At 41.2% G+C, this 25,340-nt stretch overlaps 3 protein-coding genes across 11 annotated transcripts in view; 1 reads left to right on the top strand and 2 right to left on the bottom strand.

The window, feature by feature from the left end:
- The first annotated feature begins 1,259 nt into the window (after positions 1-1,259).
- LOC135483005 (uncharacterized) lies at positions 1,260-1,790 on the top strand. Its single transcript, XM_064763495.1, has one exon. It carries the CDS (start codon positions 1,260-1,262, stop codon positions 1,788-1,790), a length of 531 nt encoding a protein of 176 aa, XP_064619565.1.
- A 2,288-nt stretch (positions 1,791-4,078) lies between these two features.
- Positions 4,079-22,578, bottom strand: LOC135482824 (ankycorbin-like). Of its 5 annotated transcripts, none has more exons than XM_064763236.1 (17): positions 22,522-22,578; positions 19,707-19,901; positions 17,434-17,558; positions 16,494-16,582; positions 16,062-16,255; positions 15,445-15,646; positions 15,129-15,221; positions 14,857-14,954; positions 11,522-11,629; positions 10,811-11,083; positions 10,445-10,522; positions 10,162-10,216; positions 9,807-9,919; positions 6,636-9,593; positions 6,197-6,262; positions 5,765-5,873; positions 4,079-5,382 (listed from the first exon to the last, which is right to left on the bottom strand). In XM_064763236.1, exons 2-16 carry the CDS (start codon positions 19,767-19,769, stop codon positions 5,769-5,771), a joined length of 4,620 nt encoding a protein of 1,539 aa, XP_064619306.1. In that variant the 5' UTR covers positions 19,770-19,901; positions 22,522-22,578; the 3' UTR covers positions 4,079-5,382; positions 5,765-5,768. The 5 variants fall into 5 exon arrangements, with proteins under 5 accessions (XP_064619306.1, XP_064619305.1, XP_064619304.1 ...); XM_064763235.1 differs by lacking the exon at positions 22,522-22,578 and adding an exon at positions 20,356-20,537; XM_064763234.1 differs by lacking the exons at positions 19,707-19,901; positions 22,522-22,578 and adding an exon at positions 18,284-18,449.
- A 1,122-nt stretch (positions 22,579-23,700) lies between these two features.
- LOC135482823 (glutathione hydrolase 1 proenzyme-like) overlaps positions 23,701-25,340 on the bottom strand; it is a 47,535-nt gene continuing 45,895 nt past the window's right edge. For all 5 annotated transcript variants that reach the window (XM_064763233.1, XM_064763232.1, XM_064763230.1 and 2 more), the window contains one exon: positions 23,701-25,148. In XM_064763233.1, coding sequence (XP_064619303.1) covers positions 25,005-25,148 — 144 coding nt within the window. In that variant the 3' untranslated portion in view covers positions 23,701-25,004. The remainder of the gene's footprint in view (positions 25,149-25,340) is intronic.

Raw genomic sequence — 25,340 nt, 5'->3', positions numbered from 1 at the left:
TATTCTGTCTTCTCTTTCTGTGCACTCCCATGGTGCCATTTCCTTTTGTCAGTCACTGTGTTGATGATATCACCAAAGGTGATATCCAGTCCTTCCAGTATCTTGGTCAGACTGAACTACTTATGTCACAACCAGTTTGAGGACAGCAGGACAAATGTCCAGGCCATCTCTTGCTCTGAATGCTCGGACCAAAACCCTCGTGTCACAGCCAGTTTGAGGGCAGCAGCTGAACACACCACCTATCTTGCCTGAACACAAAGGCTAATGTAACAACCAGTTTGCAGACAGCAGGGCAAACCTCCGACCTCCCATCTCCTGCTCAGACCAAAAGGCTTCTGTCACAACAGGTTTGGAGACAGCAGGACAGCTCTCCTGCCTAGCTATCTCTTGCTCAGACCGAAAGGTTCCTGTCACAACAAGTTTGAGGACAGCAGAGCAACCATACCAACTATCCTGCTCAGACCAAAAGGCTCACTTCACAACGATGTTGAGGACAACAGGGCAAAATCTTGTTTGGACACAAATGCTAATGACATAACCTGTTTGAGGTCAGCAGGGCAAACCTCCCACCTCCCATCTCTTGCTCGACCAAAAGGCTTCTGTCACAACTAGTTTGGGGACAGCAGGACATATCTCCTGCCTATCTCTTGCTCAAACCAAAAGGCTTCTGTCACAACAAGTTTGGGGACAGCAGGACATATCTCCTGCCTATGTCTTGCTCACACCGAAAGGCTCCTGTCACAACAAGTTTGGGAACCAGTTTTATCTTGACCAGTTTGAGGAGAGCAGGGCAAACCTCCCAGTATCTTGCTCGGACACAAAGGCTAATGTCACACCAAGTTTGGGGGCCAGCAAGAGAAAACCTCCAGTCTATCTCTTGCTAGACCAAAAGGCTCATGTCACAACAAAATTGAGGACAAACCCACGAACTATCCTGCTGAGACCAAAAGGCTGATGTTGAGGACAACAAGGCAAACACCCAATTTGTCTTGCTCTGACCAAATGGCTTATGTCGTAGCTGGTGTGAGAACAGTAGGACAAATCTCGCAGTATCTTGACCGAATGTCCCATTCAGCTTAAGGATAACAGGGAAAACTTCCAACCCGTCGGTAGCTCAGGCACAAAGGCTCATGTCGCAACGTATTTGAGGACAGCAGGGCAAACCTCCCAATAACTTGAAGATACCAAAGGGGTAATGTCATCACCAGTGAGGACAGCAGGACAAACCTCCCTCCTATCTTGCTGAGACCAAAGGGCTCATGTCACAACCGCCAGTTCCAGTACAGCAGGACAAACCTCCCTCCTATCTGGCTCAGACCAAAGGGCTCATGTCACAACCGCCAGTTCGAGCACAGCAGGACAAACCTCCCTCCTATCTGGCTCAGACCAAAGGGCTCATGTCACAACCGCCAGTTCGAGCACAGCAGGAAAAACCTCCCTCCTATCTGGCTCAGACCAAAGGGCTCATGTCACAACCGCCAGTTCGAGCACAGCAGGACAAACCTCCCTCCTATCTGGCTCAGACCAAAGGGCTCATGTCACAACCGCCAGTTCGAGCACAGCAGGACAAACCTCCCTCCTATCTGGCTCAGACCAAAGGGCTCATGTCACAACCGCCAGTTCGAGCACAGCAGGAAAAACCTCCCTCCTATCTGGCTCAGACCAAAGGGCTCATGTCACAACCGCCAGTTCGAGCACAGCAGGACAAACCTCCCTCCTATCTGGCTCAGACCAAAGGGCTCATGTCACAACCGCCAGTTCGAGCAAAGCAGGGCAAACGCTTAGTCTAGTGTTCCAACCAGCTTGAGAACAACAGGGCAAACCATCTCTAGCTCCAACACTAGGGTCACTGGCCTGGTCACAAAAGCTTGTGACACAACCAGTCCTCAGCAGGACAAACCTCACAGTATCTTTATTGAATGTCACAATCAGCTGAGGGCAGCAGGACAAACCCCAAACCTGTCTCTAGTTCGGACACAGAGGCTCATGGGTTGCATCGTATTTATAGAGTTCAGCAGAGCAAACGTCCCAGTATCTTGAACATACTAAAGGGGAAGTGCCATAACCAGTGTGAGGAAAGCAGGACAAACCTCCACATATCTTGCTCGGGCATAAAGGCTAATGTTAGAAGCAGTTTGAGGATGGCAGGACAAACATCCAACCTATCTTCCTTATATCAAAAGGCTCATGTCACATCCAGTTTGAGGTCGATAGGGGAAACCTCCCACCTATCTTGCTCATACACAAAGGCTCATGTCACATCCAGTTTGAGGTCGATAGGGGAAACCTCCCACCTATCTTGCTTATACACAAAGGCTCATGTCACATCCAGTTTGAGGTCGATAGGGGAAACCCCCAACCTATCTTGCTCATACACAAAGGCTCATGTCACATCCAGTTTGAGGACAATAGGGGAAACCTCCAACCTACCTTGCTCATACACAAAGGCTCATGTCACATCCAGTTTGAGGACAATAGGGGAAACCCCCAACCTATCTTGCTCATACACAAAGGCTCATGTCACATCCAGTTTGAGGTCGATAGGGGAAACCTCCCACCTATCTTGCTCATACACAAAGGCTCATGTCACATCCAGTTTGAGGTCGATAGGGGAAACCTCCAACCTATCTTGCTCAGACACAAAGGCTGATGTGACATCCAGTTTGAGGACAGCAGGGCAAAGCTCCGAGTATCTTGCTCAGACTGATGCTAGTGCTAGTGTCACAACCAGTTTGTTGAGACGAGAGGGTAATATTCTCTGTTGTCTCTAAACGTCCTGTGTCATTTGGTCTTGCATGTGTAAAGCACCGTGGACAAGGCTGTCACAAGCACAGACCAGAACAGGCCATTAGCAACATCCTGTTATTTAGGGTGGACAAGTCCACATTTTGATGCAGTCTGGTGTCTAGCTGATACAAAGATGTGCCAGAGTGGTCTAGATATACCCTGTACAACAAAGACTGTCACAGGTCTCTTGTCCCAGGATTCTACACAGTGAGAAGGGCAAGAACATCTACCATAGTACCAAGACCTTGGGTCTTGGACCAGGTTTTGCAACGATGCCTGTCAGGGGAGCCAATATTCGCCCTGGTCACTCTTCCTGCGCATATGGCGATCGCATAGGCGGATAGCATTTGCCTGCTGTCTCTGAAATGGTCCTCTCGTCTTGTTCTAACATAAGCTCATTGATTGTCTTTACAAAAGGACTTTCCTCTCTGCAGCCTGTGCTAGGGGACAAAGAAAGGACAAACCCTGGGCTATTTTCATATGTACTTTTTATTCAATGTACATGTAGGCCAATTGTAAAGTACTGATACATGTATATAAAAGTAAATATGCTGCTAAAATGTTTACACATGGACATACAACAACTGCACCTCCAAAAGAGAAGGACCTTTGGAAGATTCCACATGATACAAATATATACACAAGATATCTCACACAATAATACTCGTGATATTTAGTCTGGGGGTGGGTAGCAATCACGTCTACCTGGAGGGAATGGGGAAGAAAATCTGCAAAGGGCTTTTACTGTTACCAATTTGACTTGCATGATTAACCCTTACAGATTGGAATGTATGTAGTTTAGTGTCTTTGCTGAATAATAGCGCAATAACTGTGGACATGGGGACTTTATTTCATAGTTGCATTAGCTAAATTTCTCTCCAACCTTTGATATAAAATGAACAAAGGCTTTGGAAAGTGCACACTGTCCGCAAGAAGAACACGATTTGGCCTGGTTTCAATACAATATTGAGGGGGGTTGCTATTCTGTTCCATTCAATATATAATCTAAGACGTCTATTCTAGTTAAGTCTTACACTTCACAGAGGTATCCATCCTGAAATGTCCAATAAAATGAAAGCTAAGACTGATGCTAGTAATGTGAGCATCTTCATACACGATATGGGTAAGCTTGACATATTGGAGGAGAATGATTTTAAAAGACCTTGTGTTGGACGCAAATCCCTTTAAATGGGTAAAATCAGCAGTCTTTTAACTGCTGGTAACATTAAGTAGAATCAATAATGGATTAAATCCATTATTGGTAGAATCAATATACAGTAAAACCTGTAAATTCTGTACATTTTTTTACAAATTACTTTATGTTTGGTATATGTATTTACAATTGAGTATATCATACCGACACAGATATGTCATATACAAGATCTGGTATAAAAATATAAAATAATTTCTAAACTTTTGAAGTAGACACAGATTATCCTCTCAAAACCTCAAACTTCATTCTCTACAATTCTAAAAAAGGTACTTTGATGCAATACCGTACCTCACAGTCACACATTTTGTGCACAACAGAGTTATTGAAAACAATACCATGTTGAACTTTCCCAATCATAGCTTCTGTCATATTTGTTTGAGTCCTTGAACATTTTGTTTTGAAGGCACAGCAAAGTCGTTTAGGAAAGCTCAATGAAAGACAAATTCTGAAATGTCCGGCTTACAGAAACACAACTCTGCAGGTAGATTCATTTGGCGTGATGTTCCAAATAGACAGAAGTCTTTGAATGATAGCTGTGTTTACTCTGCATAGTCTGATATCATGATAATACTTTAGAATAGCTAGATCTATTTTCCACTTTACTACAACTAACGTTACAAACTATTTAAAATACATTGCACAAATGATAAACATTACAGAACGATATGTTTGTATCCCTGCATTTACAATTCATTTTACAAGACAAGATTACAAGAGCTGAATTGATGCAACCCTATGCACTGTTAACCCCCTTACATTAATTTTGTGACCTCAATTACATGTAGCTGCCAAATTATTACTTGGACTTCTCATTTTTGAAATAGTTTCTATGAAACATTCAGTTTTTCAATGTCAATGAAAAAATACCTCACGAAAACTCGTGAAATTTGAAGGGGGTCACAGGATAGGTGATCTTATTTACAGCTGCCACATAAAATAGTGATCCAATCCAATTTTTATGAAAATGGATTTTTAAAAACATCAGTCTTATCTCTGCTTGACGAACTGAAGTTATCAACAAAAACACTCAAGTCCAACCATACCGCCAAGAAAGAAACTACTACTTCTTCACTGACACAGAAAAATCAGTGTTATACAAGGCGCAAAGGGTTAATCAAGGCAATTTGGAGAATGCCTGACAGCTGTGAAAGTCTCTTCCACAGGAAGAGTTCATTGGTTCCTTGTCTGCAGCCGGTTGATTATGATGTACCTCAGGAACTGAGAGCGTCTTTTCCACAAAAAGGGTCCGATGGGGCGAAGTCTGAAGCCTGCTGGGGGGCAGGAAGCTGATCATGATGTATGGCCAGTTTCGAAGTACCTCATCACTTCCGGAGTTGCTTAATCGTGTCGAGAGCTTCTCGAACATCCTTGTTCATATTGCCCTGAAGGAGATTGGAATATAAGAGATAGTTTGAAATATAAATGTATTAAAAAAACTTGAAAAGACAACAGCAGACAGTGTAATAAGTTAGAGTAATGGAAGTGCATCAATCAGGGCACCTTTAGCTCATGTCAACTTAAGTTTTTCACCACTGATTCATCAGTCTCGGCCTCAGTCTCGGTCCTACTGGAAGTCAGCTTTGAATGAAAGACCAATATGCCATACGCCCAAGTTGCCCCTTTAAGACCTGCTTGGGTATGACGCAACAATCATAGTCAGGTCACAAGACAATCTTAGGTGAATCACCTGAACCACAGGACGAATTCCACTGAAAATAATATCATCAAAAGAGCTGAAGAGCTAGACTAGATGCAACACACTACCTAATCAGCAGCAACTACTACCAGTGTTAATTAGTTCGGTCGTGTTAGTTTTAGTCCGGAGAGTGAGAATATTCCGTAAGGCATCGACAATTTCCCCATCCATTTGTCCCTGGAATGGAATGTCAAAGGCGGGTGAGACTATCTGAGACTACTTTACCAGAAAAGGAACTTGCGGTATTGGTCTTGACACCAACACAGCAGCCTGCATGGAGCTAACATGTAGGCTATGAGGCCAGTTGACGGTTTCTTGGACCGAATGCGAGCTCCACCTAAGCTGTTTTGGTGACATAACCAATACCAATAGAGAAGTTTCTTACTTCTCTTGACGTTAATTAAAGTCATTGCTTCACTAAAGTGTTAAAGAAGGCTCTCCTACATTAAATCCTGCCACTACCTTTGCTAAAAAGAACGAATGTTTTCTGTTTTTCGTACCTGCACTGCACTCAGTAAATGTGTTCTGTAGGTCGCCACTACCTCTCGATGTTTCAAATCAGCCTCCTACAAAGATGGAAGGTAAAGTGAATGAATCACAGCAGGGTCCTGCTGCTCAATCATTGTTAGAGACAAATGCCAGCGTTGGCTCAATCAAGCCTGATCCCCTGCAGCAAATATAATTTACAATAGCAGGGTTTGCCTGACTAAAGACCATGGCTATCTGGCTGATGGCTTTAGCTCTGGGCTGTCTCATCAGTGCCACCTAAACCCCATGGCTTGTAGGCCAGTGTGTCTCTGCCTGTCCAGGTACCTTCACGCTCTGCTAAGAACAGCCTGCAAGACTTGTGTTTTCTTCTCCCCAAACCTTTACCCTGACCACTGGACATATCAAAAAGAAAAAACCCCAACCAAAACAACTGAATCAAACTTGGCCTACCTTGATATGTTTCTTGAGCCTCTTCACTTCATCCTGCAGCTTCTTGATCTTCCTCTCAGCATCCTGCACCGCCTGCTTCACCTGTTGTGACGTCTGCTCCTCGGGAACCCGGCTATTCGCAATCTGAGAAAGTTGCACCACTTCGGTCCGTAACTCGTCATTCTGCGTTGACAAATCCTTAACCTTTCGATCAGATTTTACCTGGGCAGATTTCAGTTCACAGAGATCAATATTTAATTGTGTGTTTTCCATTTCGAATTGTTTCAACTCTTCAGCCCGCAACAGAAGAGCACACTTCTCTTCCTCCAACACCGACATGTTCTCTTTCAATTTCTCATAGTCGGAGAGATTCAGTCTCTCTTTTTCTAATTCAAGGTTTTCCTTTTCTAATTCTTCCAATTGGCTTTGTAACGTCTCATTTATCTTGAGCAATGTCTCTCTCTCTTTCACGGCAACATCTCGCTCATCTTCGAGACATGCCGTCTGCTGAAGATAACCTTCACAGTCACCAGTCAACTTCGCATTACTCTTAGTCAAAAGGTTCATCTCATGCGACAGAATCACAATCTTGTCCTGAAGATTCTGAACATCATTTTGCAAATCAGATTTCTCTGTTTCCCACTTTTCCTGCTCCCCAGAACCTGAAAACGAATTCTGGCCACTAATTTCACACTTTTCCTTCAGTGTTTGATTTTCCGACAACAAAGCTGCCATCTCTTCTTTTGATTTTTCAACCTCGCCGATCAGTCTGTCGTTATCCTCCTGCAAATCAAACAACTCATCCTGAACTTTGGTCACACTCTGCGCACGCACCCGTAATTCTGAATTGATCTGCTTCAAATCTGAGCACTCATCCCGTAACTGAAGAACCTCTTCCTTGTCCTCTTCGTCATGTTTCCCGACATGAACAGCACCATCCACATTGGGCACTGCAGACAGCGCCATGCCCTCACTCACAGAAACTACGTCCATATTTGCGCGAAGAGTTTGGATATCTTGAGAAAGTTGATCTTTATCCGCTTCAAGCTTTAAACACTCCTCCCTAAGATTCGTGACGGCATCTGTGAGGTCCTCATTCTGCACAGTTAACGTTTGGCTATGAGCCTTCAACTCTTTAATACTCTGTTTCTTAATACTGATTTCCCCCTGCAATCTTTCTCTCTCTTCCTCACTCTGCTGCAGATGTTCTTCCGAGGTTGTTTTCTGATTGACGACCAAATCATACTGCCCTTTCAAGGTGCCCAACTCTTCGCACAACTGCGTACACTGGTCAAAATTTGACTGATTCGTTTCAGCAAATTCCTCTATTTCCTCCTCATACTCTTTTTTGCAGTCCTCCAACTTCTTCACCTTTTTCTTCAACCGTTCCAACTCCTTTTCTAATCCCAAGACGGTTGCATCGTCTGCTGGCATGGAAGTAGATTTCGCAATAGACAATTTAATCGACTCCTCCTCTGAACCACGTTTCATCAACCTGGCCACTGTCTTCTCCAACTCCTCATTTTCGTATTTCAAAGTTTCTATATCTCTGTGCATGTCACCCATTTGATCCTCAACATCATTCTTGGAGCTATGCAGCATGCTCGAGCCACGTTTCAACTCTTCGATCGTCTGCACCAAGCTTGATATGCGATTATTCTTCTTTTGCAACTTCCTGTCAAACTCGTCCAACCGTTCCTGGTAGGTCTCCTTCTCTTTCTGCAAAATATCTATTTGATTATTCAACTTCTCGATCTCTTCCATTGCCTCCGATTTCAAACTCTCACAAGTGGAAACGTTCTCTGCTTCAAGCGCCGTAACCCTTGCCTTATACTCTTCATTCTCTTTGGCAAGGATCTCCACATGCCGCTTGGTCTCGTCCAAAACAAACGTAATAGCTTCATGGTTGTCCTGCAACTTTCCACATTCTATTTCCTGTTCTTTCATCTCAGACTCCTTGGCCTCTTTCTCCCCAATCTCAACCCTGAACTTCTTATTCTCAAGCTCCAAATTCTCACAAAGCTGCTTCACGGAGCTACATTCTTTTTCATAGTGCCTATTCGTATTCTGCAGTTCCTGAATAAGGGCTTCATGGTGGGAGATCTCTTCGCTCATGTCTTCAGCATTGCTTTCTAACTCCATTTTCTGATCTGTTAATTCTTTGATCCTCACCTGCAACTCCTCGTTATCCTGTCGCAAAGAGTAGATCTTTTGAGTGCGTGCACCTGCAGCCCAATGAGACTCGTACGGACTTGCATCAAGGCTTACACCAGACTCAACATTCCCAGCCTGGACCCCGAAGATTACCTCCTCAACTACACTTCCTGGCCGACCAACACTCTCATCGGGAAGCACGCCTTGTACCTTGTGATCAGCAGTACGCTGTTTTAGCAACTGTTCAATCTCTTCCTCTAACTGATCGTTCCGTGCAACCAAGTCTGTGTTTTCTCGCTTTAGGTTGTTTATCTCATGGAAGAATTTAAGAACATCTGTCCCCTCTTCTTCCGAATTCCCAAACTTTGCAATCTCACTCAACTGTTTCCGAAATATTTCTCTCTCTCTATCAGCAGAATCGAACTCAACCTTTAAGCGCCCAACATCAATGAGCAACTGGTCATTCCTGTCTTTTAAATCGTCTGTTGTATTTTTCAGTGCCTCATTCAAGTCCTTAAGGCCTTCATTTTTAATTTTCAGTTCCTCTATTTTCAATCCTTCTACCACCGAACCCGAAACACCTGAGATTTCAGCACCAAAGTTTACATCTGTGTTATTATTGCTAGATTCTTGCAAGTCCTTCATTTGCCTCAAATACTGTTTGTTTGTCTTTTCAAGTTCCTGGATCCGTTTGTTCAGCGCCAGAAAGTCTTGATGCGAAAGTGACGTGACTTTATCCCCGTTGAGGATGTTTACGTCGAGCTTGGTCACCCCTGGGCCCTCTTCCTCATCTGATGAACCACCAAGGTCACCATTGGGGATTTTCTGTGAAATAAGAGAAACAGACTTTCAGATTAATAACTTATATACATCCCAGTCCAAGTTGGTGGTCTCACAGGCTTTCTAAAGACTCAAAAGGGAGTAGTCAGTTTTTGGATTCGAACCCAGGACAGTTCTGATGAGTAAGTCCAACATCCAACACTACTAGACCATACCACCTCTCTAGCAGTGGTGCTAAAATGGAATATCCGCTCTAACCTTGATTTTGTGCTTGAGTTCATCATTCTCCTTCTGTAGTGTCAGGATTTGACTGCGTAACATTGGCACTAGTTGTCTGTCAACCCCACTCTCAGAGGAGGCCGGTTTGTCATCTGAAATACATGTAGGAAGCTCAAATATAACAGAATTTTACAATCACCTCTGCTGAAAATTGAAAAGATTATGAACCTTAAAGTTCTGACAACAAATATGTAAGTTTTCTGTGTATGCAACAATAGTAATACGCAATGATGTCTTAACTCAATGTGCTCCAGTTCTTTTCAAAGGTTTCTGGAGAGACCGGTTTAAAGTATGAAGTCAGATGATCACCTCACTACCATACCATTCTACTCACATGATCCCGAGAAATCTTGTTCATCTTCCGAGTCATTCCAGCTGTCATCAAGATCCTAAGGAAAAGAATTAGTTGCATGTAATTAGAGAGGCACCTAAAGAACTCACTTTGTACGTGGGTGAGTCAGAAGGTTTTGATAAGGATTATTAAGTATTTATACTCTTTCTACCTCAAGCTATGCCCAAACCCTTAGAGAAGCACCTTGGCTTTTAATCTACATTTTCGGTCCACCCAAGCAGTCTTGATTGTAATAAAACCGCCAGGTCAGTCGGCGTTTTCTCACCTGTTTCCGTTTTTTTTCACCACTTTCTGCCAGTTTTGTGACCTTGGTTCTTTGAAGCTGTTTCTGAAGTTCAGATATCTGAAATGAAGATTTAGATGAACTAATCTCAGTGACATCAAAAACATGATACTAGTTTCGTTTATTAGTTTCCATCAGATATTTACTAGTCTCCATCAGATATCTGTCTGGTATGTGGCTTTTTCTAAGACTTTCTCTCAAACATGATCATTTCATTTATCCTCTCCAGAGGATGTAGTTGTGAACATTGTTCGCCGCGAAAACATACTCTATGGACTCATACGCTAACATATTTCTGTGAGTAGTTGATGCTCAGCTCTCAACTTGATATTTTCATGAGCTACAAACCTCCATTTCCAAAGCCTCCACAACTGCAGTATCCATCTGAGTGGGGGGAGGGCTCTTGTTCTCAAGACGTCGCTGCAGCTCACTATTTTTATTCTGCACTTTCTTGAGCTCGTGTTTCATGCTACTGAACTCTTCCATCATTGCCTCGTTGTCTTCGACGAGTTCTTGATACGCTTTGGTGAGGTCGTGTGATTGGGTCACGCTCTCAGGGGTGGTGTCAGTGTCAGGTTTTCGTGCTATTTCGGGGTAGGATTCGTGGGAACTGGGTGCATTCTGAAGGGAGAGACAAGTTTTAGGGAAAACAGCAATTGTGCCCCGAGAGTAAAGAGATCTCTGTCACAGCAACCCGACTATCACTGTGATGAGTAATCAAAATTCTTTGTCTGCTTTAACAGGTAAAACTGGTCAAAGCTTGGTGTTTATCGCAGGTTTTGGCGATGACTACTTTATGTCACAGGCAAGCACCTGCGATAACAACCACAAATGAGAGAATCTTGTTGCATGCAACTATAGAATTATCAATGGAAATCTCTCACTTGCAGACGATATAGTTTTTGTCAATCAGCTTTCGTATTCAGAAGAAAAACATTGAGAACAAAATTTGATGAATTCACACAGCCAGTGACCCAAACGGTGCCGAAAAAGTGTGGCACGTACTAAACACTCACAAGAAAATGTGAAGAACTCCAAGAGAAAAGTCTCAAGTCTTACCTCCTCATCGGTGAAAATAATCTCTCCGAGATTGGCCTCAGCGTGAGAACGTTTAGAAGCCACTGGGGATGGCGAGCTGTCTACAGTGAATTGCGCTATGAAATCGACCTAAAAGAGAGAATAGACTGAACTGAGGCAAGCACACATCAAGGCATCAGCATGGTCATTAAACGCCTGCTAAAATTTGGCAGCATGTTTTAGCTTAGTAACCAATTTACCCCCACAGGATTAAATTCGCTGTTACATTTAAAAGCAGTCACACTGTCATCTAACAGCATCAACATTAGTGCCGTCTATATGCCATGGGTCTAACTTTGGACTTCTAATGCCATTAGAAATTAAACTTTTCTGAGCTGGTTCCACAAATTTCAAAACCATGCAGCCTGGGAAAAATACCATCTTAATCAAAAAAATGCTCAGGGGCTTCAAAGGAACTTTATAGCTGCTCCACCCATCAACACGAAAAAGAGATCAAAAGTGGCCGACGCAAGCAATTAACATATTATTCTGCAATTAACATATTATTCCTCAGGTGAAGTGAATAATAGTGCAATTACAACAACTTGTGAATTAATCTTGCATGATATTACATGTAACTGTTTATTGGCTCAACAGGCATTAAGTTCATATAAGGTTCTTGTGACTCAGTCATTATTTTAACCCTTTAAGTTCCAGACAACAAAAATAGAATTATCCCTTTCGAAAACTTATACATAATTAACTTCAACGATAATGAACATTTAAGCCATTTTCCAGTTAAATAGGTACTATTTAACAAGAATCTTTTCCGAGATGCCTGCATTACCTACAGGGCACCAAGAAGTGTGGATGCCACATGCTACAAAGGAGACCAGGGGAGGGTTGAGCTTTCTTTTGACACAGATTGGATGCTTATGTTATGGAATTTCATGACTTGGGATTCCCAAGCAATATGTCATATTGTATGTACCGGTAATGTGAGGTGTGTGCATGCAGTTGCAATAGCAAGTGTATTGCAAGTGGACAATTTGAATGTGAGGAAACTTGCCATTTCTGTAGTAAAAGAAACTGAATCTGTGCCAGTTCGCTGGAAAATAACATTCATGCATGTGACGATTGCGCTATTTTTGTTTTTGCGAGATATCCATATATGACGTGAATAAAGATTAGTAGACTTTTCCTGAATACTTCATGTACAGACGCACTTTTTCTTTTGGTACAAAACCGAAGAAAAAGCATTCATTTGTCTTTATTCATACATACACATGTATCACCAAATGACATTTGTGTTTGGGTGACAATCATGCAGAAAGCTTACTGGTATGACCCAACCTCAAAATAGCTATTAAAACCTTGAGAGCTGCATGCATTATGGGATCATGCTGTCAGCTGGGTTTCTGATTTGCAAAAGTCAAACATAAGAAAATTGTGATCATGCTGACTTTACATGGCATAGTTTCATGCATTCTGAATAGAGCCAGGGTCCTGACTAAACTTCATGAACATTTACACCAATGTTTCAAATTAGGATGACATTTCTACTTACATTACGGAATGAATTTTATAACAATACGCCATTTTACAACATCAATGTGATATATGGACCCAACTCCACGAAATGAGTTATTTTGCACTCATGATTTTGAGATAAGTGCCTTCAACCGGTGTCATTTTGAAGTTTAGATTCTCATCATTTTTTTTCATATCCATAACTCACTTTCCAAAGTTTGCTCAAAGTGACTCATTTTGTGGTTTTGGGTCAGACATTGATACATAAGTGATAACAACAGATGGACAAGATAGTCTGTACGTACACACTTATAATACCAATGGGCTCGATACTGAGATAAGGACGGAATCATCAAACATATTAAAAACAGAAAACATCAGCGATCTTTCCCATAGTGATCTTGGGGTGGGTAGTAAAGTTGGTTTAGCTTGACATGTCATAGATATTGAAACAAGATTGGCATGGAGGAATCATATTCACAATCGGTAATACTCAGACTTGAGGGACTTTGAATCAATGAGCGCCACAATTGAAAGAAGTTGAAACAAAATGTTCAGATTTGGATCCGGTTTGTACACATGTGCACACCTGACTCTGCTACAGAAACCATTCATTCACATGTGTAACCGGATAAAAATTCTGGACATTTTGCAACTTCTGCCAATTGTGGTCCTGATTCAAAGCTTATTCAAAGGAGTGTGTTCTGGGCAACTAAATCTACAAGCAATGATCACACAAAACACAAGGGAACAGGAACCAGGATAGTTTTCCCACAACACTAAAGTGTACCGCAGACAAGCAATTTTATTGCATCAATGCCAGAATTTATTGCATGTAACAAGATTGCAACAGGTTTCTTTGTTAGCAGGTCATCACAGGTGCCTCCAACAAACTAGTGACTATTGCAAAGCCACTGCAATAAAAAGTGCTTCTCTATGTTACACTAATCTGAGAATAAGCCATTAAAAAGATGTTCTGAACACAGTCGTCTGTGGAAATATGTTGGCAAAATAGCCAAAGGTACAGGAGACAGCGTCACATCGGATATTTAGAAGAGTTTTTGCACATATTATTGAGACAATCGCAGCATAGAAAACAGCTATATGTAATCTTCACAAGAATTTGAAAGTGAATCAAGCAGTACTCGCATTATCACAGTCGAATGCAGCGCCAAGCAACATCACCACCAGCTGAGCCCTAGCAAACCAGACACCTTACAACCAGAACTTAACATCAAATGCACCGGCAACATCGTCCTTCAAGTAAAAACGCTGATCTGAAAGAGCTTAAAACTCTTAAGATAGTCATCAGAATTTTACATCAGTAACTAGTTCCGGGATGCAACTCCATGCAGGGGCAAACAGTTTTTGACCATCCAATATATGAGAATGAATACTCACCAGCATCATTTACATTTTAAACCCATATAATCTGAATATTCAAATTAGTTTAAACCAATTAGCATACAAAAATAACAAATTTATGACTTTTGAAAGAAACTGCCCCAAAAAATCAACTTGATGCCATTTTGATAGTGTATTGTGGATAGCCATAGTGAGCAATTGTAATATTTTCCTTTGAATGATATTGATATGAGAAAGGTTACAGCAAAAATTAGCAAGCTTTCAAGAGAAAAAAGCACTAGGACAAATTTGAATGTACAAGGTGATTTGCGCTTCAGCAAAGCAAAACTTCAGACTCAATGAATCGTCCCGTCACAAATGTTAGGTAAAATATGTGAACTGAAAAAGAGCAAATTATCATGAACATTGCTTGCATGACTGCTTTAAGTACGCTTAAAGTTTTGAGATCGAAAGAAATATGATAAGAAATATCATCTTCTTACCCTCTCAGCATCATCATCAGGGAGGGATGCATTTTCATCTTCTTGCACTTCGGGGGCCACTTCTGTCTCATCCTGCTTATCAGGCTCCTCAGGGGCACCTAGAAACAATACAAATTTGAACTCAACAACATATTTTTACAATCACTCTAGACTGTTTTTGCCTATCACTCTAGATTGTTTGTGAGATTACAAGACTTCAGATAAATTTTTTAGGTTATAGTTGGGTACTACATGAATTAAAGCAATTTGTAACAGTGCTCTTTTCTACTCACACACATCCCAAGCAGCCATTGTTGGGGCCTCGTCTATGATCTGCTTGACTGTGGTGTGACCTCCCTCAAGGGCATACCAGGCAGCAGTGTGACCTGAAATCATATTGGTTCAAATTATTCGGATATCGAAATCAGGGCCTGTGACTTTGTCACATGCATATAAAGTTCAGCCTCAAGCCTACCTAAACTGCTCTCCTTAACCAACAAAACTATCCGACATATATTAACATTATAGCTGCAGTTCATATAAAATGATGTGATTAGGACCAAGGCAGGTTATTTGGGTCATTATAATTTAATTGATTCTGATATCTACCCTGACTGTCAATCAATTTGACATTTGCTCCTCTCTTGACAAAAAGGTCCACCACATCAGTATGGCCCTGCTGAGCAGCGCACATCAGCGCCGTCATCTGACAAAAGTCCTGTGCGTTTATGTTCACACCCTTGTCTATTAGCTCTCGGCAGACGATCGCTTCACCCATCTCGGCGGCAAAGAAGAGGGGCGTGCGTTTGTCCTGAAAAGTGTAATGTTTTCATTAACAAAAATTCATTTTTCAAGACTCAGCTGAGCTAAGAACAATGCAAGCTTCTTCTACTGCCTTCACTCTTGTGAGCATGTGCTGCCTGCCACTACAATTGGGCACCAATGGAGGTTTATTGGCCGGGTGACACTGTCTTAGGCAGACTAAGTTGTTGGGAGGATGGGTCCATCACAAAGGCTCTAGTCACACTGGAATTGGTTTCTGCAGGCTCTGATATAGCTACCAGTTACAGGAAAATTCGTCTTTAGCTTTTTAACAACGGACTGGTCACTGAAAGAACAGTAACTTGCCCAAATTTAGAACATCTTTAGTAGAAGGATCATCTGGTCTCTCTTAGCTAGTTCAGCTTAAGGAAGTTTTCCAAATTACACCTAAAGTTTTTGCCTACCTTGTCTTCAGGATTCAGTGGCGATTCCTTCGAAATAAGAGAGTTAACACAGGCAATGTGACCGCCGAGGCAAGCATGGTGAATGGGCATCATCTGGCAGAGATCAATGGCGGACACAGGGATGCCCGCTTTGATTAGTTTTACCAGTGTCTCATTCCGCCCATGCCTAGCTGCAAGGTGCAAGGCTGTCCGTCCTGTGAAATCAAACAGAAACATGGTTGAATTGAAACAAAACAAACTTGTGAACTCTTCTACAAAGTTTCTGTAGTAAATAAGAATAAAACAACAACATGTATGTTTGATTACCGGTAACACACATCACCATTCAAAAAACAATAAGTATTAGGATCAGAAGGTTAAGTATAAGTTAACTACATCACTGAAATGTATTTGCATTTCTTTTGAGGCACATGATGTCTAATGCATGCTCACCTTGTGCATCGGCTGCCTGCACGTCCGCGCCATGCTTGATGCAAATGTCAAGGATGCCGTTCTGACCACGCGTAGCAGCCTCATGAAACCTGCAAGAATGTTATCATCTATTCATTACATTTGCTTCAGAATTGTAAAAAACATCATCTGATATGCAAGGGGTGTGAGGGCAGTGTGTGATCTACTATCTTCTATTGCGAGGGCAGTGTATTGTCAACTTGCGTGTTTGCCACAGTCAAAACGAAAATCAAGGGCACAAGCTGTAGCCCTGCACGGACAAAAGTTCAGAAGGTCCATAAACAAATAAACCTACTCCGAACGAGCATCAAATCATGCGGGAAAGTAAAACATCAACATTTTGATACATCAAAATAAAGTAAACTTTGACTTAGTCATAAATTTTAAGGTACTTGTGATACTTTTTGATACAAGTATATGTACCACTTCTGATAATTAGACATATTGGACACATGTGAGAACAAATATTGAAGGCAGACCGGAAGCGGTAGAAATATAATTGAAATTGAAATTGCAGATTGAAGATGGTTTTGTTTCATCTTGAATATGTGAGTGATCAATATGCGTGCCTTGCACAGGGCGCCAGAAATACTTTTGTTTAGATTAGCATTTGTTGCCGGGACGCCCTGTAAAGCCTAGCATGAGCACATGAATCATTTATGAACGGTTTAGTCATTAGTCATGCAAGTTGGCTTGATGATTGCATGGTCATGAATCAATTTTTATCCATTGTTTTTTAAAAAAGTAATCAGAAACATGTTCACATGACGAATGTGTGATACCTGAGAGTTCAGACATGAATCATGGCATTGGAAACAAGGCAAATGACTTCAATGTTAACAGTCTAAGAAGTCTTCCTCGGATTGCAAAATGGGTACAGCAAACCATGTCAAGATGGCTGAATTGAAAGAAAACAACGTACGCAGATTGGCCCTGATGGTTGAGCTTGGTAGGATTGAGTCCCTTTTTGTTGATAAGTGACTCAACTTTCTCTCTGTGTGCTTGTTCAACTGCGTGCAGTAACTTATCATCATGCTTACTCCATTCCTGCAAAGACATCAAAGAGATAACAATTTGAAGAGTTTTAAAGGCCCACTTCGCTCGTTTAAAAATTGAAAATTGGACTCGAATTTGAAAATTTCTCATTGTGTATTGCACAATGAAATAGCCACAGAGGATAAAAGGCAGGACAAAAAGGGTAAAATTCAGAATATGTATCTCTAGCTGAAATACTAGCAGAGAGTTCATCTTACATCTGTCAGAAATCTGATCCCTTTGTTTGAAATGTTCAACCAGTAACTGAAGATCAGAATGAAGATCAAATTCTTTTCAAGAACAATTCGGGTTACATAGCTTATTTCAAATCAAATAACACTCATTCTTCATAATACTTATCGAATGAGATTCATGATACTTCAGATAATTGACAGGAAGACAGTATTGTCATAATTCTTTTTAACAAATTTAAAGAAATAACAGGCTGCTAGCGCATGTAGTTGTTATGCGTGCCATTTGAACAAACGTGCTATTGCATTCAAGTGTTGACAGAGCCATTGGCACAGTGCAGCTCTATTCTGTTTTAGAAAGACTTCCTTAACGGCACAGTAGGGCAAAATACAATCTAGAGTGAAGATATCACTCCACATTTCTGGCTAGGTTGAGCACCTTTCAATGGCACAGCAGGTAGAAATGGCTAAAAGAGATCAAAGATATTGGCATTATATACCATAAACTGCCAAATTTGTGCGAACGTATTATAAATCGAAACGTACCGAAATCGGTGCTTGTTTTTCCTCCTCACTACTTAGACGTACGAAACACTCAACACGATATTTTTGGGAAGTTGCCATCCCAAGGTACTCGGACTCTGCAGTCTCCCTAGCATGCCAAAGTCAAGTGATCCCAACCCATGCAACCTTAGTGATCCCAATCTTGGAGACCTGGCCCACAAAATGCATGTCAGGAACCAAAAACCTGATATGCCTCATTGGTTAGATTTCAAAAGCTATTGATAAAAATCATATGACTTCGAAGGAATTTAACTCATGAAGAAAAGTTCATTGAAAGAACTGACCAACAGGACATGTCCTCTTAACATTGAAATTCTTTGGCATATATCATTTTGTGTGAAGTTATTTATAATAGGCAAATGTTACACAGTATGTCATCGATTGTGATTGCCTTAAGACGTATAATTCCAACAATGCAAGTGGACCAAGCAGTTCCTTGTGAAAGCCTACTTTGTAAAAGGCAGAGGCCAGATACAATAATAGTTGAGTCTCACTTTGATAGTTTGAGAAATCTCAGCTAACTTACTTCTACCACAGTTAGAGATGAGGTAGAGAAGCCAAGAAGCAGGTCAAGGTCCCCGGGGTCAAGGTCAAACAATAAATCTGGGTTTGGCAGTAACTTTTCAATTTTATCACAATGTCAAAGTGATGGATGACCCCTGCTCACGTACCCTGTCCCATTATTTGACACTTTAATGATTCAATAAACAGAACATGAATATATAACCTCAAACCAAATGACATTCACCTATCACAACTCATTGATAATATTGAATAAGGTAGGAATGAAAAGAAGGGCTTCTCAACAGTTATTGAATCTGGAGTGCGGCCAATCTTGGAACAGGTTTGAATTTTAAAAAGCTTTTCGTTCATGGTATGTGGTATATTATTTTAACTGACACTGACTGGTGTACAGTGTATCATTATTTGATGGCAAGCTATAAAATAGCAACAACTTGTTGTTGGTTGAACTATTTCAGGAGTGTCCTTCATTTTAATCTTGGCCTAGTTTAACTGGCAAGAAACTCGTAGGAAGCATATTTCAACAATATGACTGGGCAGGAAAAGATTTAATGAATTTTCAAAGATAAAATGCACAGACTATCAGAATTCAATTTTGGTGTTTTTCATTGTTCCGCTATCATTCTATCTAGCAAGGGCTTGCATAGCTTCAAGCTTGGAGCAGTCTTGTGATTTCAAAGACTAGGTGGGTCAAGATGCATGGGTATGTTCTCTTGGAGCAGTGGCACATCAAGGTTGAACCCACTACCCTTGAAAAATGAACACAGGGGCCATATTGTACCGGGCATTAATTGTACAACCTTACCTTACGTAGGTCCTCTCATGAAGTCACATCCGATCTCCTAGCCTGAGAATATGTTAGAACGAAATGCATTTGACTTACCAATGAAACATTTGGTGCCGATGCACTCTTCTTGAGTTTAAAAAGTCCCTTCTTTCCAGGCATTCTGAATCCTTCTTGTCAGTTCTCAGCTTAGTTTACATTTCATGATGATGGGGACGAAACCGTGGCCTGCAACATATTCCTCTTCACTCTCAGAATAAAGAGCAATTAGTTAAGTTTAGTAAAATGTGGAGTCTGAAAGTATAGAGGTAGGATGATGCAATTAACAAAAATATATTCGAAGATTTTATTGTACCACTGAATTTTTCACCCGTTCTGCAGAGAGCCTGAAACACAGAGAAAGGTTTGACTGATTATCTATCAGTGGCAGATTTAAGGGAGGCATGATGCACACCCCAAACATTTTTGTACGAGAACATCAATTTTTCAGAGCACCTCTCTTCAAGAAGCAAATCACTTGTCATGCTTGGTTTTGGCCCCTTAGATCAATGAAAGTGCATATTTTGCACAAATTTCTAAATTTTTCGAAGGCGCTCAGGACCCCCCCCAAAGTCTCATTGGGTGGGGCTGTGCTGATTTGTTAGGTATGGATTAGATCACAAGGACCTTCATCAATCTAAAACTTGTCAATTGGTGAATTGGCCCTAGTCCAATTTAAGTGAAGACAAAATACTGGAAAAATCATTACCTTTAGAATAACAGAAATGACAGGACTGTAACAATTTCAGCGACTACCCGAACTTGGCAAAGAAACAGCACATCTAATCCGTAATTATTCTTGCACTGATCAATATCTTCCTTAAGGAATCATTCACAATCCCTCCATGAATCACACGATAACATTCCTAGGCACACAATGCCAGAGAATGTACAAGATCTCAACAATTGGCTTACAACACAATGCCCTCGTAAATGCATATGCATACAATAAACATACAATAAAGCAAATAAGATCTGATCAGAAGAATTTATGAACCAAGCATATTAAGGTCAATGATTCTGAATCAAATCAGGACGACTACTTCTGAATTATTCTTGATTTATTTAACACATCAGGCCATGGAAATCGTTAAAGGGACTGTGATAATCACAGAGCTTTGTGCTTCACTCAACCTCAGGCCAAGATCTCATCATCTCTCCGGCGAATCAGTATTCCCGTTTTCAGTATCAAACACCATGAACAAAGGATCGCATGTCATTTCAGTAAACTTTGATGCAATGGACATTTACGTACATAACTAGTCAAATATGCCTTTTAGCTTAGTACTAGTACATTATTGTTTAAAATGTGTAGACATTTTTTACTTCAAGGCAGGTCAACACTGAAATGTTATGATTTCTTCTTATTGGTATTTTATGGTATTTCTTCAAATACCAAGTTATGATTGTCTCTTATTATGACAAAATCATTGTACTTCACCTCATGCTTAACTTAACTGGCAAACACATGGATATATTTTTAAAATCATTGTTTAAGTCAACTATTCTGGGTTTACACCAACCTGAGGTACTTTATACATTATGGGAATAGAGCAAAATGACTATATTTATAATTGTATTTAAACAGGAATTGCCAATACATCCGACCAAGTTCAAACAGTCGCTGTACAAATGTATGTTTCCACTCCACACACTCAGGAATTCAAGTGGGAATTACTGGAAAACAACCGTAAATTTTTTAAAAGAGGAACAGCAGGCTGTCAAGTCTGAATTATAAGCCTAAGCTATTTGTACATGTGGGATATTATACACACAATATTACATAGTTCAAGCCATGTAAACCTGTGCTTGCTTCAGTTATTCATAAAATGTTCCAACTTCCTGCATTCCAATCCAAGTAAACTTACAGATCCAAGAATAAGAAATATAATAAAATTTGAAGAAATAAAACGACCTGCCCATTTTCACTCATTCATATCATGTATCATTTGAGGGTACTGATGTTGGCTTCCTGATAAATGAACTTGTCCTCATGGATAATTTCATTACCGCCATTCCTGTTGAGCTTTGGTATTTTTCACTCGGAAGTCTGAGCACTTGAAATTGAATAAAGTCCCTGTTGTAAAAAAAGCGGTTCCCAGAAAATTTCTTTAGAAGAGGTATTTTGAGTCCTGATCCTTATCATCTCATTCTGAATAATAATACCCCCTGGTTAAAATTAGTTGCCTGAAGTGGATAATTTCTCTTGGATCCAATTTAATTGGCTGAAAGAACATCAGTTTTGTCGATTGACACTGGATGATGGGTCATGGTGTCAATAGGCATACGAAGGGGCTGCTATTTGACTAGGTAATATTTTGCAATTGGTGGAAAATGGGTATTGTTCAAAGAATTTCTTGATGATAATGATAATTCTGTGAATAGTCATTATGTTGAACTGTATACTTCTGCAATGGGTAGGGGCGAAAAGGGCAAAAACCTATCTAATACTGCAGTAAGGTAGTTATTGTTGTCGCGACATGGACGTGTGGGAAAGGAAAGGAATGCGCAGGAGACTACCGATAAATGAACAGCCCTTCTGACGGCCGATCAGGGAGTTACCGGCGGTGAGAAGGACGGATATATACGCATGACGACGGTGGATCGGCATGGCAGTTAGGCATCTGGCAATCATTTTTGATAACACACCGAGTCAACTTTATACATACAGTCCAGTAGGGCGCCTCCTACAGTACTCCATGTATTGATAGATTCAGCTCAAGCTCAACAAAGAAAAGTGGGGAAATCGGTTAACTCGACTGTCGCCCTGGTGCACAGTTTAAAACTTATGATAACAAATATACAGTAAAAGAGAAGCTATATTGTTAGTAAAACTATCCAGACACTAATTTAGTGGATGAAAACGACCACATACCTGCAAAAATCAACTTTAGTTAGGACTCCGACGTTAACACAGTTATATCGATGGAGCGCCGAATACGCAATGAGGAATTTTTGCGTGTAGGCTACTGGGTGTTTCAAAATAAAACTGTGGAAAATTGAGGAAAATGTCTACTGCGCGTCGCGCACGACCATTGATATATCGACATCCGGCTAAACTTTAGAATTACCGATCGGATGTTCCTCCGCACTATATAAGTTGTGAATCGGTTTAAAGGGTTAGGGTTAGGGTTAGGCTACTTGTTCATTATTCGGTATTCATTCGCGCCTTAGACCTATACTTCCGATCGGGAATTCTAAAGTCGTTCCCGACATCCTTTTAATATTCTAATTTGAGCAAGACAGGGTACGATGAGAGTTTGACTGAGAGAGCCTTTATTTTTACTGTTGGGGTTTTATCATCTGATAGGGCGACAATAGAAGGGGGGGGGGGGGGGGGTCCGCCGGTGTAAAATTTTCAAATGTCCGGAAAACCTGAGGCATTGGCGGTCATGGTCTCTACTGAACGACATCGTGCGGCGCGTTCATAAGTAGCCTACGCCATGCACCGAGTAGGCCTACACTCCGGACGCATTGGATCGGCATCGTCGATCACTCTAAGGAGATTCAATTAGGATGACGCAATGGACTGCCCAGTGAGTCTATGCACCGAGGAGAGAAGGGTGGGGGTATAGTGAGTGCCAGAGCGTATACGAGGTTGCCTGCAATGCATTGACTTCCCTAATACCATAATCCGTCAGAAGACCGGAAGGGCCGGGCAGTTTTCACTTCCAAGGGGATATCATCGACTGTACACCGAAGCAGCACCATACCAACCCTTTACCAAAATAACCGGACGGGGTGGTGGCATTTAACACCTTTAACACCTGCTCCTTTCCTTTTAATTCGAAGGCGTATTTGCTATTATGTTTAACCTTCTCCTTACACACCCCCTTCCGGTTACTCCTCGAACACGCGATATATAAAGGTATCTCCGTTACTGTGTTGTGATCAATTGCATATCTCATTCAGAGGCACCATGTGTCTATCGGTTGGTAATTCATCCAACCGTTTATAGTAAAACAATCGTTGTCGAATTTATTGTTAAATATTAATGACATCATATTGAATTCCTTTATAGGTTAAAGAATAACTACGCCAAACAATGTTCAAAATCATTTAATTTATTCTTGATGAAAAACACGTTTGTCAACAAAGTGCAAAAATGAGCACTACAAATAGAAAAATACATAATGTATATACATACATGCGCACACTTCACATTACCTCACTGAACATGAATAGATGTATATGATATATGAAATCAGAACAGGGATGTTCTTTATAACACATCCCTGATCAAACACATTCAGCACATATTGAATCATGAAAAGCTGTCGCAAGTTCAAAACATGAAAACATCGGCGTCAGTCACCTCCGAGTATCGGTCGGTTCAGGTATACTCATGTGATAGGGTGGGTAATTCACTTCAACAGCGTAGGTGTCGTCCGGGTTGCCCGGTTTCCTCCAACGTTACAAATGGCACACAATGAGCTAAGTTCTTGTAAGAGCTCACGTGCTCTCGACTAAAAAACATCGGGATTTGTGTACTCTACTCTTTTTAGGTTTATAATGTAGTTAACGATGAAAGACACAAGGTATAACATCTGAATAATTGGCATGACAACAGTAAAAATCTTTAAAATATACATATGGTTACACTTGAAACAAAAACATAATGCTTAAAATAATCAGTCTACCAAAACCGTCGAAGTACCTTCTTCAGGGATGTTCGAAATTTAGGGACAACGCTTACTATAGGATTGCCTGCTATCTATGTCAAAGGTCACCGCAGCCACTATAGTCCGAATGTCAGCGTAAGAGTAGACCATTGCCTTGCTTCGCGATTGTGTTTTCTAATTTCAACCCGGCAGTTCAACTAACTATCGGCGTAGCCTCTGACCAGCATATCAGATCATACCCCCTGCCTTAAAATTACCTGCCACTATCTCATTAGAGGCCTAACATCGTAGACTCGGATGCAGTCCATTCGTCATCCTGATCGTCCTTCCTCAGTCAGTCAGTCCACTGCGTCCGGGGTGTAAACCATCGAGACAGCCCCCATTCCTTTTCTCAGCATCCCCGTCCTGTGATGCTCGGATTTGGATCATGTAAACAATTGTCAACGCTTTTTTTATGAGCAGTATAAAGGATACACCATCTTCCCGTCAGATTGTTAGCACTATCTCAATAACCGCATCTTGACCCTCTTGTATTGACAATGCTCAGCTTCCAGACAACGCCTGTTAAGAGAGGCTACGGAGGCAATACCGCTGAAAGTTCAGTAATAACCGTCGATGCAGCCACAGTTCCTTTTGTCAGCATCCCCTATCTTGAGATACCCACTGGCATGCACCTGGACTATTTCAACAATTGCCAACGGTTTTTTTAAATTCCCGTCAGATTGCTTGCGCTACCTCAATAACCGTCAACACAGCCACCGTTCCTTTGATCAGCATAAGAGCTGATCATATCCCCTTGCCTTGAGATCGCCTGCACTATTGACGGCGCCTTTGATAATGTCATTGTGTGTCCTTTTGTTTTCAGGATGGATATACATCGCTGAAATCGCAAGAAAATTGCATCATTAAGACTGTTAAATGGGTTAGCTTCGTGATGTTCTGATGTCAGAACATTGCGAATGCAAGGTAACCATCCCAATGACTGTTTGAAAGCTTAGATGGCGTTGCGATTCCAGCGAAGACGAGGTGACTTAATCGTAGAATCTTTCACCAATATTTTTCATTCAATCGA

This window comes from Lineus longissimus, chromosome 2 (assembly GCF_910592395.1).
Source record: "Lineus longissimus chromosome 2, tnLinLong1.2, whole genome shotgun sequence".
Classification (NCBI taxonomy): Eukaryota; Metazoa; Nemertea; class Pilidiophora; order Heteronemertea; family Lineidae; genus Lineus; species Lineus longissimus.
This window is presented reverse-complemented; position numbering and strand designations above follow the sequence as displayed.

Coding starts and splice junctions, on each gene's coding strand:
- LOC135483005 (XM_064763495.1), top strand. CDS start 1,260: ATGTCACAACCGCCAGTTCCAGTACAGCAGGACAAACCTCCCTCCTAT.
- LOC135482824 (XM_064763234.1), bottom strand. CDS start 18,361: ATGGCAACTTCCCAAAAATATCGTGTTGAGTGTTTCGTACGTCTAAGT. Junction 16,583..17,433: donor AACCATCAGGGCCAATCTGC/GTACGTTGTTTT, acceptor ACATTCTTGCAG/GTTTCATGAGGCTGCTACGC. Junction 5,874..6,196: donor ATTTACTGAGTGCAGTGCAG/GTACGAAAAACA, acceptor ATTCCATTCCAG/GGACAAATGGATGGGGAAAT.